Here is a 20105-nt window from a genome sequence, read left to right on the forward strand (position 1 = left end):
TATTATTTGTTTATAATGACACTTGTTATCATTTTCATGCTTCGATGCCTACATACCAAATTAGTAAAAAAAAAAAACAAAAAATCTTAAAACTCACACAACTCTATTAATTTTAATTCAATTACAGTCAAATATAGCTCATTCGACGCAAAATTAAATTTACTATAACAGTAGTGTACTAAAAAAAATCCTCAATATCGGACAATATCGTAAAAATTATGTCAAAGTTGAAAAAATAGAGAAAAAATAAAAAAATTCCAAATACTTCCGTCTACAGTCTCGTCAGTTGTTATTTCAGAAAAATTGTCAACACACTGTCAAAAAGGCTTGTTTTTGTTCTTTCGAACTAAATAAAAAAATTCGAAATCGGATGGAAATTGGCGAAGTTAGGAGTGATTCTTCACATCAACCTACTGAAAAACGATTTTATGGCCATAAAATGAGATTTTGGGGGTGTATTGGAAATTTCTCCTATACCATTTTGTTTAGTTCTTCTATAGCCACAAGTTGTGCTAGGTCTCCATAAAAGTATATTTAATTTTTTTTTGTCACACAGTGTAATAAATGGCGAATAACTTACGGTCCAACTTTTAAATAGTTTGTTATTTTCATTTTATTAATTTTTGAAGTTAACATATTGATTTGATTTTACGAACTTCTGTTTTCTTAAATATTATGTTAAATAAATTATTTTAATTTTAATATAACTTAATTAGGAAAATATGTATGATATGGCAACATTCATGTTCATTTGTGTTCATTCTTTGAAACAGCTGGTTGCGGCGTTGTGTTCATTCTACGAACAGCTGTGTAAAGTTAAACAAACATTTTATGCATTCAAGCAAATGTAAAAAGTATACAAATTGGGGAAATGGAGGAAGTTATTGGAGGAGATAAGTAAGTCTTTTGAGATTAATTAAATTAAGATTAGATAATTTTCTTTGTTGATTATAACTGTTCTTTTATAGTTGCAGGAGTCAGCGACCTGACGAGAAATGTGTCTTAGACGAGGAACTAGTCAGACCGGAGGAGCCACTTGTGGAAACAGAAAAACAGCTTGACAAAATAGAAACATCATTAACGAAAACTACAACCAATCATGAGAGGTACTAAAATCCTCTCAAATATTTAGTTTCAAATGTTTCTTTTTATACAAATTAACTATTTCAGCAATGCCCCAGCACAGGCACCTGATCCCAAAGAACCAAAAAAATGCGTATCTGGGGAAAAAATTAAAGTGTATGGTTACATGAAAAAGAAGGTTCTGAGCCATTTAGAAGAAAATGGTTGTAGCCCTAGAAGTGTTGATGAAGTGATTACAGCTTCAAAATTTAACAAACAGTCTATACTCGGTAAAATATGAACTATAATTTTCTCGGTACCTAATAATTAAAATTGCAGTTCGCATAAATTGTAGAATATATGAACCAGCGTATAGAGATGGCTGAAACTAATGTACATGAAGAGTGCGGATCACTGAGTTTTAACAACATTGAAGCCTGGCTAAAGCAATTTAAAAAATGGAATTTGCCAGAGTTATGCGCATATGAACCAGCCTTAGTTATCAATGCCATAGCGAACAATGAGGATCTTCCTGAAACAGAAGAGCTAGAAGGCGTGGACTTAAGGCAACGTTTTGGAAATATATGTACATATATATATATATATATATATATATATATAATATGGAAATATTTTCTTATTTGCAGATCCGTCTACAAATTCATAGGAAACGCATTATTTGGATTACCGCAAGCTAAATTAAATGAAAAAAGTGCGCAATTTTTGGCCAATGAATTTGAGGTATGTATGTGAAGTCGGAGTTTCCATAGAGTAAGAGAATTTGCTGGATCAAAGAAATTATTATAACCTTTTTTTAAGTTTCATTTTTAATTTAAAGTTAATGGAGTGCCGAGTCTACAATTTATGAATTATAGCTTATATTTTCCAAATTTTAACAAATTGGTTTTGCAAAGCGGATGGGCCAAATTCCATAGATATTTTTTAAGTTTTATTAATTCAATAAATTTTCCCATTTTGGTTGTCCAACATAGATCGGTCAACCACAAAAGTTCAAGTTAACTTAACCTTTATCACAGTCGCAATAATGCACCACAAATACAGCTACATATTGTGGGCAGATTAGAGCATATTTAGACTTCTACAATAGCCTCGCCATTCTGGTCAACCAGTTAATTCTAGTCAAAATAGAGTGTCGATTGAAATACATATAGTATTTCTAATAAATAAAAAAATATAATATAAATAGCAGAAATATATGTTTGAATTTATCGCTATGGATCATTCCGACTTGCTGTGCAACTTATATTACTAACTACCAAACTTACCAAATATTGCAGCTGCCAAAATCACAGCCGTCGTGTGTCTGTGCTTCTGTGTTTTTTGTTTTTCAAAATGCTCCCTACAGTCGTTTCGACTATTCTGTTTAGTTTAAAGGCAGGACGAAGCAATTATTTTATTTAACCCCTTGAGTACAGATTTTTTTCAGAAAATATTTGCATGTGGAACGGATATAATTTTTGGTTGAGTAGCACATTTTACGTCAGAATTCATTTATTTATAAAATATTAGTGACATATGTGGGATTCAGGTAATTAGAATTACAACACAAAAATAAATTAATAAAAATAAAACACGTAATCCGCTCCTTGGGCAAACAAGTGCATGACGTGGCTCAGACGTTAAATATACCCAAGGAGTTAAGTGTGTCGCAGCATTAATGCTTTTGCTAATTTTTCAGCATCATTTTAAACCCTCTTATTCCGTGGTCAGTTAGACGATGACCGAGAAATAAACTATTTTTCGAATTATAATTTCTACATATCCCCAATTTTTGTTATGAATTTTAAGGACTTATATATATTTCTGGAGTGAAATAGAACTGATTTTAGAAAAATATAATATTATAACCTTTTTATAAGCGCCATCGAACTGTGAGACCTTCTACGTCCCCACGTCAGTCGGTTCTACGTTACCGTAACGACCCGGATTTATATCCGGCCCTTCCAGCAGCATTTTCCGTAGATGCATCGGAAATGTCTCTGCTGCTGCAACAACCTGTTAAAACAAAGCACTTAAAAAACTTAATAAATAACCTCTATCTACGGTCCATTGCACAGGTAGAAGCAGTAGCTGTTTTGATTTTTTCTATTTATTAGATTTCTAAATTGCCAAATTTGGTTTTGTAAAGTGGATGGGCCAAATTCCAGAGAGATTCTTTGGAATCTTTGTTTATAGATTTTTATATTTTAGGGACCAAAAGCAAACGCGAAATGCATTGCTCTTGTTGTTTTTGTGCCACTGGTACGACCTGTTCAAGGTACCTCCTTCCAATCCAAATAGTTTTTAAAGCGATTTTTAGGCAGTATTTCATGAACCTACCGTTAGATGAGTTAGACAATGACGACTACCAAAAGCCACTTAAGACTGCCCTGAGCCTCCAGGCGTCCCGTCTTTTAATGTTTATCAATGTTGGCGCTTGTTTGAGATTGTTGATAGGGCTTAACGTTGCCTGCTAATCAGGGTTGGGCACAGTGCACTAAATAATTAGTGCAATAAGCGGATTCAATGATTTGAAGATCTACAATCCGCGATTCGAAGGTATATATATTAGCGTCTTGATGTTGTTCTACAAATGGAGGGACCTAGAGTTTCAAGCCGACTCCGAACGGCAGATATTTGTTATGAGGAGCTTTTTCATGGCAGAAATACACTCGGAGGTTTGCCATTGTCTGCCGAGGTAGCATATGAGTCTCGTCGTGCAGGTGTTGTATGGGGGACATCAGGAGACATCCTGTCGCGGTCCTAATAGCAGTATTTTGGCAGGTCTGGAGCTTCGTCCACTGCGTATCACTGGTTCCAGGCGACCAGACAGGCGCAGCTTAGTTAAGAACCGGTCGGCCTATTGCTTTGAAGGTCGACAGCAACATTTTTTCGTCTTTGCCCCAAGTGCTGCCGGTAAGCGACTTGAGGATCTTGTTGCGATTCTGTACTTTCGTTGCAAAACTTGTTCTTTGTTTTTGGTATTTCACGGAAATGCGAACATACGTTCTCTGTGAATTTCGAATGGTAGTCACGCACCAACCCATTCGGCTACGGCGGCCGCGATTCGAAGGTACTTGGAAGAAATTGCGTTCTTGATTAAACCTCTCCGAGGTTTACTGAGTTTCTCGCAATAGTAGACTGACAAGTCGGTGGAAGTGTGCTGAAATTATGTGCTGATTATTCTCGATTTATTTTTGTAGGATGCTGAAGTGGGAAATTCTTAATATATTGGTGATATTTCCTCATGCTCTTCATCGCTTTGTTATTGCCAAATTTAAAACACATATCATAATGTAGAGTATACATGCTCCAACCGGTGTACAATGAGTTGGGCGGCTGTTTAGTATATTACATCATAAATGTTTTAAAATGATAAACAACGCGTTGCCCAACTTTATTATTATTATATACGTGGTGTTGAACATTTCGCAAAATGCAGGATTCAAGTGAAATTTGTTCAATAATAATAATCGAATTGTTTATTTTATTGTTAATTTTATTCTTATTTCATATATTAAAAAAAAAATTTAATTAAAAAAATTAATTAATCATTTTTTTTTTTAATATTTAAATTTTGTTTTATTTTTTAAATTCTTTTATTTAAAAAATGTTTTTTTAATTTTTTCAATTAATTTTTTTTTTAATTCTTTATTTTTTTAATTTGAAAATTTTTTTTAATTCTCTTTTTAAGTTTTTTTTTTCTGTGGAAAGAACAATTTTAATTTTCACGCAACCGTTGTACAACCATACTTACATGATACAAGCGTTTATCCAATATGCCCATGTTGACACAACGGTTGGAAAGTGCATACTTTGCCTAATACATCATTATTCAACTTTTCAGCATTGAGTTTAATAAAATAATACCTTAATTATCGTGCGTAAGCTGTATGTGGCAGTCACTATTTGCCCATAACTAAAGGTGTTCCCCAAGGTTCTATTCTTGGCCCGTCAATGATCTTCCAAACGTACTAAAACATTGTAATATTCATGTTTATGCCGATGATGTTCAATTGTATGTTAGTTGTGCCTTTGTGCCCATCAATAAATGTATTAACCCTTTGCACTCGAGTGGCGCCGATATGGCGCCCAGCCGATTCGAATTGGCAATTGTTTTTAAACTGTAAATCGAACTACGCTGCTACGACGCTATGGCCTTTTGTTACTGGATATCCTTATTTACAATATGCGATAAGATAGTTTTCTCTTCTCTCTGCTTACATTGTAGCCAAATGTTAGCTTAATTTAGTTAGTCTCAGCATGTGTTCGCCTAATTTGGCCGAAATCGCCTCGAGTTGCTGGATCGCGCAAGCGAAAAAGGCCTCGAGTGCAAAGGGTTAATAACCTCAACAGTGATTTAGAAAACGTTAACAAGTGGGCCTGCGATAACGTGATGCTCCTAAATCCAAACAAATCACAGTACATCCTTATTTACAAAAAGACATTTAAACTTGACGACTTCACTGAAGTGAATCTGAACAATTCGAAAGTTTGTTCGCATTGGAATTACTTTTAATAGGCATCTGACTTAGAATAACCACATCTATAGTGCAATAGACAAAGTCCATGGTATGCTATGATTATTATGGACTATTCAGTACTTTATCTCAGTGAAAATTCGATTGCGTTTAATCGCTTTAACTGCAAAATCGTATCGATCTCTTAACTTACTCAGTTTGAAATACAGTTGTCTAGTAACAGAACGACAGTTTTTTGTCCTTGCTGTCCGTTTTTGGAACCTCCTACAACTGAAAATCAAAATAGAAGCACATCGCGCTTAAGAAGTGAATTGATACACTAATTTGTTGCCAATAGTTGCTAATATGTACGTATATCTTTCTTTTTACCTTTTTTCTTCTCTTCTATTTCTATACCTTCACAACTTCAACATTCTTTATATTTTATATCCTACTAACTCTGCTAACCCACTGCTAACTCCATATACATTACCTTTATGTGTACTTACGCTATGTTATTATTAAGAATAGTAGTCATAAGTTCAAGCACTGTTAAATTACTTTTGGTTGTGTGCTTGATAAGAAAATAAAATAAAATAAATAAATAAAAATAAGTCACACTCATCTAATATTTGTATGTATATACAAACTGTCTTTTTAGATTCTTGTTGGAGAAGCCAATACGAATGTTGGCGATTGTGCGACAATGCTCCTGAACAATCGATTACAAAACTACAAAGAGCTGCCGTGTTGCAGTAAAAAAGAAAAATGTAGCATCGACCCTTTATGTCTAGAGGATGAACAGAAATTTACTCAATAATGAAAGGCGGGCACGCTCTGCCTATTCCAAATAAAATAGAGCTATACTAATCTGTATTTTATATTTTTTCAATTGGTGATTTTGTTCGTAAATATTATAACATCATTGCAAATAAAATAAAATAATATGTTGATAGAATTAAAACGCACCACTTTAAATATTTGTCCACATTTATTACACACTCAAATATTATTCCGTACTTTAAAAGAGTTGACACAAATTTGTATATATGAATGTAGTAATTTGTATGTTAATTAATTCCTCTTATTCTTTGTTACAATAACCCACGCCGATTTACTTATCACTTGCATGTGTTTAAATTTACGCCTCAAAAAGATTCATTCAATCTTCAAATGAAATTGCTTGTTGCATGTAGTTTACTTAAAAAAAGCTTAAACGTTTTATGAAGTGTTATTAAAGTGACAGATAACATATTTTATGTTTTATTTTGCATGTAAACGTGAATGTGGATTTTATTTGACAATTAGAAAAACGTCAAAGTTTATACGAGTTCAAAATTCTTTTTTTTTTCGACGGGTTCAATTTTTTAGCTAATTGAGAAGGTACAGTTTTTAGTGTAAATTTTATTATGTAATTAAACTACATATTTTACGACTAGAAGTACATATGTATGTGTTACATAAGTGTTAACATAGTTCTGTAAATAGTTTTTAGTTTTATAAAGTAGTTTGGCTTTGTTATAATAGACTGCAATAACCAAGTTGTAGCTAATATTAAGTAAGGTAAAGTACTTTGCGGTGTGGTTTGTGTAGTTTGCCTTAAGTTATTTTTGGCCTAAGGAACTTTTTCTTGGACAAGTTCTTCGCTAGAGCACATTTACCATATAAGAATATCTAAAACATACTAATACGCAAAGTGTTACAACACATTTCATATCTGTTTATGCATATTTGTATGTATGTATGCACTATATATAATATTATAATATAATAATTACACTAAAGTAGTTTGTAAAAATAATAAACTGCTTACAAAATTTGGCAATTGCCCTTGACTGTAGCAACTCATTTTTGATTACTAAAATTAATAATACAATTTATTTATTTATGTACGCGTTACATATGCAAATAAGTTAACTTAATTAATTCAAATTCAGTCGTGTTTGAGCTTTTGCTTTCCCCTTTTACATTTTTAATACATACGAGTATGTATGCAATTAATATATGGTTGTATGTACATAAAAATATGTGCGTTTCTAATGCGAAAGAAATTTTGTAAAGTACATTTTTTATAGCAGTCAAACAAAAAGGCTTCAGACTAAAAAACGGCAAATCGGATGCATTTTTGCCAGCGATAGGACTTAAATGCATAATTTTTCCTCTGTTTGTTTGCTAACTAATAAATACTTGTAAGAAGAAGAACCAATAAATAAATTAATATATTATTTAAAAACCTTTTACGGCCTGAATTAGATGGCATTGGTTTGGACAATACGATTTCACCCTATTGGTCTACTCTCTCTCTGGCTACGTGAAAAATATGGTCTATATCAGGGAGGCCCAGCTCCTTCATAGTCCGAGCCATTTTTTAAATTTTGAAATCTTTCGCGAGCCGCAATTAAATAAGTATTTAAAAGATATGCATAAAATGGCATTATACATTTTTTGACGTGATAACGTCTTATAATTCGATTTAGCCGGCTGATAATCAGGGTGGTCACTAGAAGCTATATGCAATAAAATGCAAGATAAATAAACAAGGTTTAGCATTGGCGCGAATTGCATTGTCTTTCAGTGAATCCTATAAAATGTACCTTGGTACTTTTCACTTGGAAACGCAATATGGAAGACTTATTGGCCTATCCACATCGAAAGGAGTAACACTGCAACTGTCTTCTGAGGCCAATAACTTAGAGGTCCAAACATATAATACATAGCAAGATGACCGTCGAGTAGAAGGTCTCTCCAGTACTAAAAGTCTTCCGGCAGGGTAAGAGAACCCTTGGCAAGACATGGGGTCTAAAACCGTTCTAAGAACACTGGTTGTACATCACCCTAATTAGGACCATTATTACATACGCCTCTGTAGACTGGTGGAAAGCTCTATGATTAATTCCAAAGTAAAACCCCTAAACGGACAAATAGACTACAGAGAAGTGTGTGCTTGAGTATCATGAGTATCCATCTTGAACTTGCAACACCTAGATCTTGAGATTCGAAAGGAAGCGATGAAGGCGGCGTACAACCTCAATCTAAACGGAGTCTGAGGAAACGAGGAAAACACTGATTACTGCCAGATATGCCACCAGTTGTCAGAGCGGTGCAAACTGTTCCCGATGCCGCCGGACAATCGGGTGCCTTACGCGATCGCAAACCAATTTTTCAGTGTTACCATTCATTTAATATCTATTGTGTAGTACAAAAGTCCTCCTGACTGAGTGCTTGGACCTATCCGACCCCCCACAAATCCAATCTAATCTAAATTAATGCATTCATTGTTTGGTGGGGTTTTGGGCTGACTACGTTGACTTTCTCGAAAATTTTACGGGTAGCGCTGTTATGGTGAGCGGCGAACGTTAACATGACATGATAACAACTCTTTTATGGTCTGAATTAGATGGGCTTGGACAATATGTGGATTCAACAGGACGGTGCCACTTGCCACACGGATCAGGAAACAATTACGAACGAAATCCCGTGTACGAATTATCTCACGAAACAAGAAGGTCAAATGGCCGCTGAGATTTTGCGATTTGACACTATAGGTCTACTCTCTGCGACTAAAAGTGAAAAGTATGGTGTATAAAAATTTCAATTTTTTCGCGAGACGCAATTATATTTATATTTAAAAGATATGCAAAAAATGACAGTAAAAATTTTTTTTTGCGGAAACTGAATTTAAATATTAAAAACTAAAATTACATTTATTTCACTTCTCTTGATACGTCTTTAAAATTTGGTGAATAATTGGTGACAGCACTTCTTAGTAATTCTTTGTGATGCTGGCTAGTTAATATCGATCGGTTTTTTTTCGACCAATGCGACCAACAGACTTTTATAATTCAGGATGCTTCGATTCTGGTATAAATTTCCAAAATTCAGTAATCGACGTCGACTAATATTTTAATTGCAAAACTTGATTTTCTTGTATCTCTATTAATTCTAATTCTCCAGATGTCATAATTATATTAGAAATGGAAAACTCACCTGGAATTATGCTAATTTCAAATCGATTCAGAAAAAAAATCAAGAGACGTAACGAATTCGTAACAATAATGAAAAGGGAACTCGGGTGCATTTATGGAGAGCCACAGATAATCCTTCTAAGAGTCGCATGTGGCTCACGAGTCACAGGTTGGCTGTACCTGGTCTGTACCAATACGCCTGAAATGATTACAGTGCTGAAGAGCGAGACCATAGGCGATTGAAGTGATATATAGGCTGAACTATGACAAAAAGTAATGGAAAATTTTCATTTTTCTTATAAGTGATAGTAAGTTTTCTTATAAAGTTCGAAAAAAAGAAACGCTGGACTTAGAAAAAAACTTAATCAAATGCATCCAAACAGCCATTAAGGTGTAAATATAAATGAGTTCTAAAAAATTTACATGTGTGTGTAAGCATATATGTATGTACATATGTATATCCATATATATATATATATATATTCTTTTTTTTTGATTATCTGATTTTCCTAGAGTATTGTTATGATCGGTGGTGTGAACTTACATTTAGTATGTAGCCGTAAGCCCACCCATGAGATTTGATTGCATACGCAAAAATGGGGTAACCCTGTAAAAGAATATACTAGAGTATAAATGGATTTGTAAGAATCTCTTTCTATGTTACGAAGTATAAATGTATTAATGTATGCAAGTATATATGTATATATTAAAATTTATCAAGTGTGAATATCGTCAGCTTAATGCAGAAACTTCCCACAGCTACAAATACTCTCACACGTAGGCAAATGGTTTTTTAATTTCAAATTTAACCCTTTCGATCGGAAAAGCCGCTGAGGTAAAGCGAACTTGTTTCACGTGTTCAATCGTTACAATAGGGAAAATAAAAGCATTCCATCAATTCAGGATATGAATTGGGTAAAAAGGGAGGGGGTGGGACATATAATATATGTCCCGTCAGTGATTTTGAATGGGACTTATATGTCCCGATTAGTATTTTATGATCCGGTACCTCATATATAAAAAGTGCAATTGGTTTTATATGAAACTAATTTTATTTGGAATTCAATTAATTGTTTCGGTAAAGAATATAATAGAAAATAATACAAAAGCAATATATTTAACACAAAAAAGTTTGGTCTTTATTTATGGTACGGAGCGAAGCAATCTTTGCAGAGAGGAATCTGACATTCTTCGCAAATCGTTTTAGTTCTCCTCTCTTTTTTTTGATCTGCACAGCCTGTGCAACGTCTTCGATTGGGAATTGGAATGGGTAGGTGACCTGCGGCTAGCTTCCTTTTTCTTCCTGACGTGCCACTGCGTTGAATAGCTGCTCTTTCCTTCCCTTCAGCAATCACGTGTTCTGTCAGCTCTACCATAAAGTCTATAAGTGGTTTTTGTTTCCGTGAAAGTTGCGAACTGATTACCACAATTTCCTACTGACATCATTAACAATCGGTAAAAAACTTTTGTCCACCATTTATTAGACTTCCGATCCAACTCATATTGCCCTGCAATTTGATCAGCTCAGTCAACTCCTCCCATTATCTGTCTGTAAAATTTTATCATTTCGGGACAGTCCACGTTAACCTTTTGACCATTTTTTAATTTCTTTTCTATTATGGAGATTTCAGATGAGTGACAATTGCTTACAACTACTACTTTCTTGGTATCTTGCCATTTAGCATACATTATACCAGTGTTGCTTTCTTGGAAAACGCATTGACCTCTGTTTAGCTTTGTGCTGATGACTGGCAATTTTTTGTGATTCGACATAATAGTTCCTAACGTTGCGTAATTAATAGTCTCTAGAAGATTGATGCTTGTGAAGAACCGATCGAAACACAGAGTCACATCCGTTTCTCGAATTGTTGCAGCTTACTGATTTACCACGCGCTCGCCTAGAGTTCCTTCGACATTTCCATCTTCTCTCCCACAATATGTAGATATTAAAATCGTAAGTATAGCCAGTAAGAGCATCACATCTGAGCCACATTTTGATACCACGTTTAGTGGGCTTCAATGGTAAGTATTGTTTCATAGAGGAGCGTCCCTTGAATTTCGTCATGCTTTCATCGATACTTTGGTAAGCACTTTCGTTCCGTGCACTTACAAATCGAGGCACTCAACCATATTTTCCAAAGCAAAGTACATTTTCGATGATAGTAACTGAAATCTATCCCGCGTTATAGCCGATTTTACTGCATCGTTTCCCATAGAATTATGTTTTGACCAATAGTGTCTTACAGATGGCAAATGGTTATATGACATAATTATCATGCAAACAATAACGATTTTAATTTCTGAAATATCTGTTAGCCTTATATTTTTGTACGCTGGTTTTGAGTTTCGCATTATCCCAATACGTTCGTTCGTGCACTGGGTAATACGCATAAAAAGGCTTTCAGGGGAAAACTTTCATAAATATATTGGAAGGACTGTCAGTCCTCTCAAAGCTATGAGCAATATCGGGATAAATATCAAATAACGAAAAGAAATACCGCTAAAAATACCATAAACTAGGATATGGGATAAGCTAAACCCATTTTAGTCTCTTAATTTCCAGGCTAGGCATCCTCGTACATATACCGGGACACATAGGTCCCGTTCGGATCGAAAGGGTTAATATTTAAATAATATTCCAGAATGTTAATCAGATTTAATTAAAATTTACACCAGCCAGCTATTTCCGCATTAAACTAACGATAGGCACGCACCCACACGGTTTCTCGATTTCTTCTACACGCAAATTACTGATTGTCACTTAGATACACAAAATGTACAAATAGATATACATATATTGACGTAACTTCTTGCCTTTATAAATGTACCTTGACGTAATTATAAGTATATATATTTTTAGTTAAATTTTTTATCCGGAAATAGTATTGTTATGGTGAAATTTCGCTTTTGCTTTGTTAGCTTAAGTTGACAGTTGCCACATATAAATTTGGTGGTTCTTATTGTTACTTTTTTGGGCATTTTTTAGTGCTGTTAAATTGACAGAGTATATGTAAATGAATACATTTCATATAATATTTGTTAAAATAGTACATATATTATAATTTTATGGTTCGATCGCACTTTGAGGTGCCCACAATGCATTCTTTATAATCTTTACAACTTTCCATTTTTTTATTTTACTTTATCTTTGCAATCTCTAACAGCAATAAAATTTCTCTATTTCAACATTATTAATCAAACCTTTCTGTTTGGTTGCTTTTAAAAATATTGTTATATTTTACAACATTTTTTAGTTTTGTGTATTTGTAATGTTCAACTTGAAAGTTTCGTATGCATAAAGTAATTTTGTTTCTTTTGTTTTTGGGAGGGTTTTTTAATCTTCTTATTTTTTAAGTAAGTACATTTAATTAGTTTTTTTGCTATTATAATATTTTTTGTTTGTTTTTGTAAATACCAGAAATTTCACATGTCATACAGTCAATCATAAAACTAGGAAATATTATATATATATATGTATATTATATTAACTAACTACATATATGGGTGGGACCTGCCCTGCCTTCAGGAATTAACGCTTTTAGCTCAGTAGTAGTAGTTGTGGTATTTTTGGCGCTAATGCTGTTGATGATGCCTTGAACTTTCGTTCAACAACGTATTTTTTGTAATAAATGGGATGTACATCTATTTTTCAACTATATTTTGAATTTCCTTCTTTTTGATACTACTTTAGTTCTTAAATAAATGTTTGTATACACCTGCACATACATCTATTTTGACTGTTAACAATCCAATGACTATGCTTTTTGCTTTATATAATCAGTGAAGAGATAGGCATGTACCATAAACATGCGTATTAAATAAGTTTATGCACATTAGAACTGGTAAAATGTTTCCTCTACTTTGTTTCGACCACTGAAATACTCTACGGGCAATTCTGAATGAAAAAGTCCAAGAAGTCGTAGCTCTAAAATGGGTTTTAAGCCTCCTTATTTGTTTTTTAGAAAATGTTTGAGTTATTTCTGGAGTTTAAGTTGAACGTTGGTTTAACAGACTCATAGCAGAATTTAATAAAAAATATTTTTGTGGTGCGTGCTAATTTGTTACATGTCACTATTATGATTATTTTTTGCAAAGTAAAACCAGTACTCTATAGTTTTTCCGTTTTTTTTTTTTCAGAATATAGTCAGCGTCAAAATAAAGTGTACACCACATGTTGTTAAGATTTGACTATTTATTTATTTATTTTCAAATTCCTATTAGTTTTTTTTAAGTATAGTTCAACTACAACAAAAGTTATAATATATAAACTAAAACTTGGAACTTTGTACAAAACTTGTAAAAATTCGGCAAAATTTTCATCAGAATTCCAGACTTTTTACTTATAATTTTAAGAAAAATTTCGGTTATCTAGTTTTATAGATCATTCAATTTTGGTGTAATAAAATGCAAGTTTTAAGTACATTCAAAATTACTTTGATTTTTGACAATTTTTTTAGGAAGCGGTCTTGCGCATTTTCTCTATTCGACACAATTTTCTTATAAGGAAAAAACATCCTATACCGTCAGCAGAAAAAATTGGCAAAAAATCAACGCAATAGTATATTTAGTATACCAAAATTCAATAATCTACAAAACTGCGTACTTGAAATTGTTCTATAAATTCCAAGTAAAAATTGTGAAATTTTGCTGAACATTTGCAGAATTTTTATAAATTTTGTGTTAAGTTCGAAACCTTAGTTTACAGGTATATGGGTTTTATTTTAGTACGAACAATATTTTTATAAACAAATAATTGAAATTATAAAATAAATAAACAAATAGTCAAAACTTAACAATACATGGTGTACACTTTATTTTGAAGCTGACGGTAAATGAAACATTTTTATGACAAAATAAAATAGTAAAATACCCTCTGAGGACTTAACTCGCTGGAAATAAAATTGAAAGTAGTATTTTCGCATATATTCTTTATATACACTGGTAAACAAAATAGTAATTTGAAATAAGGCCTCTTCTATTCGCCATTTCCGCACACTCCATGCTCGATTAACTTAACGACAAAATTTGCATTCGAAAGCAACAACTATCGAGTAAGATTCGGCGCTAGCGAGTAATGTTGTACCTCATTAGACTGGTATAACTCACATCTTACAAACACATGTAAATCCTGCGTTGCCAATATATGTTAATTTATACCAGTTGCGTAATCTATTCGCTTGGCGAAAAGAAGTATTTTAAGTGAAAAAATATTCACAAATTATAAATGAGTGGCATATATAAAACTTTTTTACCGAGTAAATAAATACAAAGTTACTGACAAATGTATTCTTGAATTTATGAAAAATTGGATTTTCGGCACTGAATCGAGATTTTGAGGGCTAATTCAAATTCGGAGCATGCAGCTTTTCTATTTGACAAGACCTGAGATTTAAAAGATGTTTGTGTCATACAGTTAAAAATATAATGAACCAATTTTTTTGGAAAATTTTATTGCTTTTTTATCATCAAATACTTTTAGGTTTAATATATTTTTTATATTTGAAATAAAATAATTACAATTACAATAATTTGTTTTTTTTTTATTTGAGTGTAGGGAAAATCGATGTTTTCCATTAAAAGTAGTAAAAGTAACTAAACTTTGCAATGTTACGCTCCCTACTGGAAAGCAAAATAGACATAAAAACTGAATTTCTTGTACCCAAAAACCATAAACGTAGATTTTCTCCTAAAAAACTGCAACAAAATAAAAATAATTATTAAGGATTATTAACTCAGAATTAAGAAGTGTCGAAATACATTTTAGAGCAATGCTTCCAGGTATGTTTTTGTTCAGTATTCCCAGTAAAATACTTCAATCGCCGAAACAAAGCCGCTTATATTTCTTAAGAACAAATTGACCCGCCCTAATGCATATGTGTCTGAAATAAAACTTTGCACTTCATTGAGTAGATGTGAATGGGATGCAACAGTACTTGATGCCCTAACAGCAGTATAAGTAAATTTTATTCACCTCTAAGTTCTAATGAAAGGCCTAGGAAACATCATTTTTAAGGGCTTAAAGGAGACTGGCAGGCAGATACGAGAGGATCTAGACTTTCAAAAGAGTTTCGACAGTTATCCCTTTGGGACTGGGTTAACATGAAATCATAAGATAACTCTACGATCTCTCAGATATAATAATACATATGTTGTATAGTGAGACCTATTAAGATTATAGTAAATTCATATGAGCTGACCTATGTTACGTCTTGCTACGCGATGTTTGTTATGCTATGCTAAGTAAAGTTATGTTATATTATGATATGTTGTGTTATAATATGCTGTATTCTTTTATGTTCTGTTATGCCGTGTTATGTTGTCTTGTGTGCTGTTACGCTTGTTATGTCAAACGTGAAATTTTAGTAAAACCTTAAAGCAATATCATGTAAACGTGTAATTTCGTCCATTTTAATGAGTAGTTGGAATTCCCATGCTTGGCCTTGAGCAACAAGTTTTTAGCCTTAAAAGATGTATGCGCGCCATACTAATTGTATTAATTTTGGAATTTAGCCATTCAAAAATGTTGGCTTAGAAACATTTCAATTGCTTTCTTTTGATTTTCTTGCTTTCAATTGCTTTCTTTAATTTTTTGCTTGACCTGTATATGCATAAGAGATTTTTGAAAGTAAATTACTCGCTTAACTGCTTATGTTTGGTATGTTGTGCTAAGTATAGTAATGTTATGCAACGTTGTATTATGTTATTTTAAGTTTTTTTGTACTACTCAACTTTGTCTAGCTCATTGATCATGACAAAACGGTATGTGTGCTTCGAACAAGGAAGAAGTGATGTTAGGTGGATAAGAGTGTTGCAGGAGGTATTTATATGAAAAAAGGTTAGTTAGTCTACGAATATTTCTTGACCAAATAGTTGGCTAAACTATGGGCTAAGCTATCGCGTAGTGTTTTGGAAAAGCTAATAAATGCTTTGGCTACCAAGCGAATATAGATTAGGTGTGAGGAATTCTACATTTAAGTTTTTACGTGATGTTTCTGTGTTCTTTTGGGTTTTTTGTGTATTTTCTAAAATACGTTTTTAGTTCCAGAAAAATAAGTACTTTTTCATTGATTTATGATCAAATATATAAAAAATATTTGTTATAAGGTACTATAAATAGAAAACTGTGAAGAAAAAAAACTTGAAAATTTAAACATTCTGGTGTTTTTAGAAGAACCAATAGACAAATATTTGAAAAATAACAGCCTAAGTAAGGTGCAATCTACGTCTGTCCAGTATTAGTAGTAGTCTCTCAATTTATAAGGTACTTTATATATGTAAATGTAGGAGACATAGTAATGCTAGTGCAGTGCCAGTGCAAAAGAGGTTGAGAGAGATGGGCAATCCAAAATTAAAATGAGCAATCCATTCAAGTAATAAAATACCGCCAATTCACAATTACGTGCAAATAGACAGTCATTTGCAAATTATGAAGACAAATACTTTTCTACATACTTTATATTTAGTTGTTGTATTGTCATGGTAATTTATAAACGCCATGATGCCAGTTTATTTGCACTTAATTGAGAACTGCGCTATTATTTAGAATAACTAAAACCTGTAACACTTCATTGTCAGCGCAGACGGAGAGCTGCAAGCTTATTAACAGAGTAGGAGATGGTGTTTTACCGTAAATCTCACCCTTATATTTTTCGAAATATACCTTATATTTTTCGAAATATACCTTGGAGTCAACCGTAATGGGATCGAAAGTGAACACGAGTTGTTTACCCTCTGCATAAGGGGGATGTCACCACCATCGTTAAAGTTCAAGCTGTCCTGTGATTTGGCAAATTTCCTCTACATTTACCTCAGAGACTCCATTGTTTTCGGCGGCAGCCGAGAGCGTCTGAAACAGAAAAGATTCTCTCCCGGGTGATTTCTCTTCGAAAATTCGCAAAAAAGATTAATATAAAAACCAATTCAATCAGTAAATTAAGGGGAAACCGCATAGGTATATTTATGGTAGAAAAGTCACACAAAGGTATTTATGGGCGAATCTACAGTTCTGGATATTTATTTATGTATGTAATATTGATAGAACGAAGTTGCCACGACAAGTCTACTAAACTTTGAGAAAGGTACCAAAAATAATATATTAATAATTGGCTTTACTTTCGTGACTCGCACTATTTTGTACTGAGCTAAACACTACGTACTATACACCTACTAATTCACCTACATTTGGATGTATTATATGTGTGTATGTATGCATGTATACTTTTGGGCTTTTTGCCCCAATTCACCTACAATACTTGTTTAATAAAACATCGAGATTCCTTTGTGAACATCAACATATTAAATATGTAAATACATTAATATATTTTGCTGAAAATTTGCTAATGGTTTGTAGTTTGTAATTCGTGTAAATGTTAGTATGTATAAGTAAATACAAAGATTTAAATTGAATTAGATTCCCTTTTTTCTAGTACATTAAATGTAGGTATTAATTTCTAATTTCAGTTTTTAAAATGATTGCATTTGCATACAGGGTATTTGTATTTCACCTTAAATTTCGGAAATATGTAAACTTTTATTTGCTTACTTTGTGTTTAACTCAACGTCAACCTCATTTTGATATATGTATGTAAGTTTGTACGTGAGTAAGGTAAGTATTTTAACTAAATATGCTAGTATATAGATAACATTTAAGTTAAGTTTGATAGGTACGAATATACTACCTGACTGAAAATAAATCTAATTTTTTGTTTGTTGGTTTTTCATAGATATTTATATGAATGTGTTTATTTGTTCTTAAAGCGAAAATTGAAACTTGTCGATTTATTTCACAAGCCCCTCTTAGTTCAAGCTGTTATTTGGTGCAGTAGAGAATTTATTTCTGCTAAACATATGCAAGATGAGCTAAAAATGATTTTGATAGTTATGTCGTGTAAAATGTTTTTGCTTAAGTTCGACCGGAGAATAGCTGATACTGAAAAAGATTTAGATTAGCAAGTGAAAAAAGAGAATATTGGTAATTTAGTAGCGTTTTTTTATTATTGAGAAAATAATTTTAAGAGAAAATAACAGTGGTGGCTTGTAACGTGTATTTGTGTAGGAATTGCAAAATGTGACATATTTAATTCTTTGTGTATTAATAATTATTTATTATATAATAATTATGTATTATAAAATGGCCTATAGTAGCGAGTAATGCAGGTAATGCTTTACAATTTTAAATAATAATGTCATTTTCTTAAGATGTTCCGGCTCTTGAGAGAACATGTCACGAATATGGCGAGAGGCGGAATATAGGGCGAACTTGGATAATTTATTAGTGTTAGTATCGGGTTACTCAGTTAGTGCAAATTTTTATGGGCCGTATTTGAACAATAACGGGCGTCGAGCTTAGTGGTTAGGACACATGAAATACTTCATAGTACTAGTATCGGTATCGTAGCGGTTCAAAACTTTGGAAGATAGTATAAAATTCTCTTATTGTTCTAGAAAGAATTAATAATAAGCAAAAAATTAAATGTTTTTTTTAATGAAAAAAAAAAAAACTAAATCGAAATCAGAAGGGATTAAACAAAGATATGAAAAGAATTTCATTCCGACTCGTCGCTTGTTTTCAGCAAATTTTTCGAAAATTCTTTCCACCGTGAGAATTTGCGGCTCTATAAAGAGGTCGGCAAGTGTTGTTACGAGTGTGGGTGAGCATAGAGTAAGCGCTCTGCCCAGTGAAAAGTAAAAAGAGTAAGCCAGTACGTCAAAAACCAAATGCGCCAAAAAAGGAAAAGTAAATACTAAATTAAATTATATACTAAGTAATTTAAATTAAGTAATTTAAATTAATTTAAATTTATACTTTTGGGGCTTTTTCAATCATTTTATTCATATATCCAAATATGTATGTCTACTGTAGCGTAAGAATTAGGTTTAGAGTAATGACTGATTTGAAGAGCGAAAGTATACGGGTGTTGAGTGTACGAGCAGCACGCGCAACCTTTAACGACCCCTGCTCTATAGGTATACAGATGCGCTGCCCCATTGATCTGCTCTTGTGCATCGTACTTCTTAAATACACACTTTCTCTCTCTCTTTTTCTCTCACTAGATTACGACCAAATATTTTTTTTTTTTGTGTAAATTTCATTTTAGAGTCGTCCAAAGAAATTGCTCTACAAAAAGTGACCTAAAACAATCCTCTTCTCACAATGGCACTAGTAAAATACTCGTAGAGTTATTTGTTTTACCTCGAAAATGTTAAGTCAAAAAGGCGTTTGGTTGTTAACTGTTATTTGTTTTATTTAAAAGGGTATATGGGCGTTCTTTTTAATTACTTAAAAAATGCGATTTGGTACAGAGCGATTTAAGATACAATAAGTAATTTCAGGTTGTTTAAAGATATCGGGCTTCAGGCTACTTTAATCGCATGAATCTTTTTGGCACAATTCGATAGCTTTGAGATTTGTTTTTCGCTTTTCATCGGACTTCATATTGCAAATTATTTTATTATTATTATTTTTTGCCAAAGATTTAATTCCATTTGGACTTGCTCAAAATCTCCTTCGAAGTCATCTCTTTAAAATATATGGATTTTTTTCAAATTTAGTATAACATTATCGTCTAGGCTCGCTGAAGGTATTATTGAGAGGAAGTGTTTGAAAACCAAGGAGTAT

General features: G+C 32.7%; 2 protein-coding genes across 2 annotated transcripts in view; one reads left to right on the forward strand and one right to left on the reverse strand.

Moving 5' to 3' along the window:
- Positions 1 to 784: 784 nt before the first annotated feature.
- LOC129243052 (uncharacterized) lies at positions 785 to 6500 on the forward strand. The gene is made up of 6 exons (XM_054880133.1): positions 785 to 897; positions 975 to 1106; positions 1171 to 1352; positions 1418 to 1628; positions 1710 to 1803; positions 6184 to 6500. The coding sequence occupies exons 1-6, from the start codon at positions 872 to 874 to the stop codon at positions 6340 to 6342; spliced, it is 804 nt and encodes a 267-aa protein (XP_054736108.1). The 5' UTR covers positions 785 to 871; the 3' UTR covers positions 6343 to 6500.
- Positions 6501 to 18334: 11834 nt separating this feature from the next.
- Positions 18335 to 20105, reverse strand: part of LOC129241202 (SCY1-like protein 2) — a 104691-nt gene continuing 102920 nt past the window's right edge. Inside the window, exon 19 of the mRNA XM_054877418.1 lies at positions 18335 to 18416. Coding sequence (XP_054733393.1) covers positions 18390 to 18416 — 27 coding nt within the window. The 3' untranslated portion in view covers positions 18335 to 18389. The remainder of the gene's footprint in view (positions 18417 to 20105) is intronic.

This window comes from Anastrepha obliqua, chromosome 3 (genome assembly GCF_027943255.1).
Source record: "Anastrepha obliqua isolate idAnaObli1 chromosome 3, idAnaObli1_1.0, whole genome shotgun sequence".
Classification (NCBI taxonomy): domain Eukaryota; kingdom Metazoa; phylum Arthropoda; class Insecta; order Diptera; family Tephritidae; genus Anastrepha; species Anastrepha obliqua.

What these genes read in the sequence shown, in the direction of transcription:
- LOC129243052 (XM_054880133.1), top strand. Translation starts at nt 872, where the DNA reads ATGGAGGAAGTTATTGGAGGAGATAA. An exon ending in ACTACAACCAATCATGAGAG is followed by an intron (nt 1,107 to 1,170) that starts GTACTAAAATCC and finishes TAACTATTTCAG; the next exon opens with CAATGCCCCAGCACAGGCAC. An exon ending in TTTTGGCCAATGAATTTGAG is followed by an intron (nt 1,804 to 6,183) that starts GTATGTATGTGA and finishes CTGTCTTTTTAG; the next exon opens with ATTCTTGTTGGAGAAGCCAA.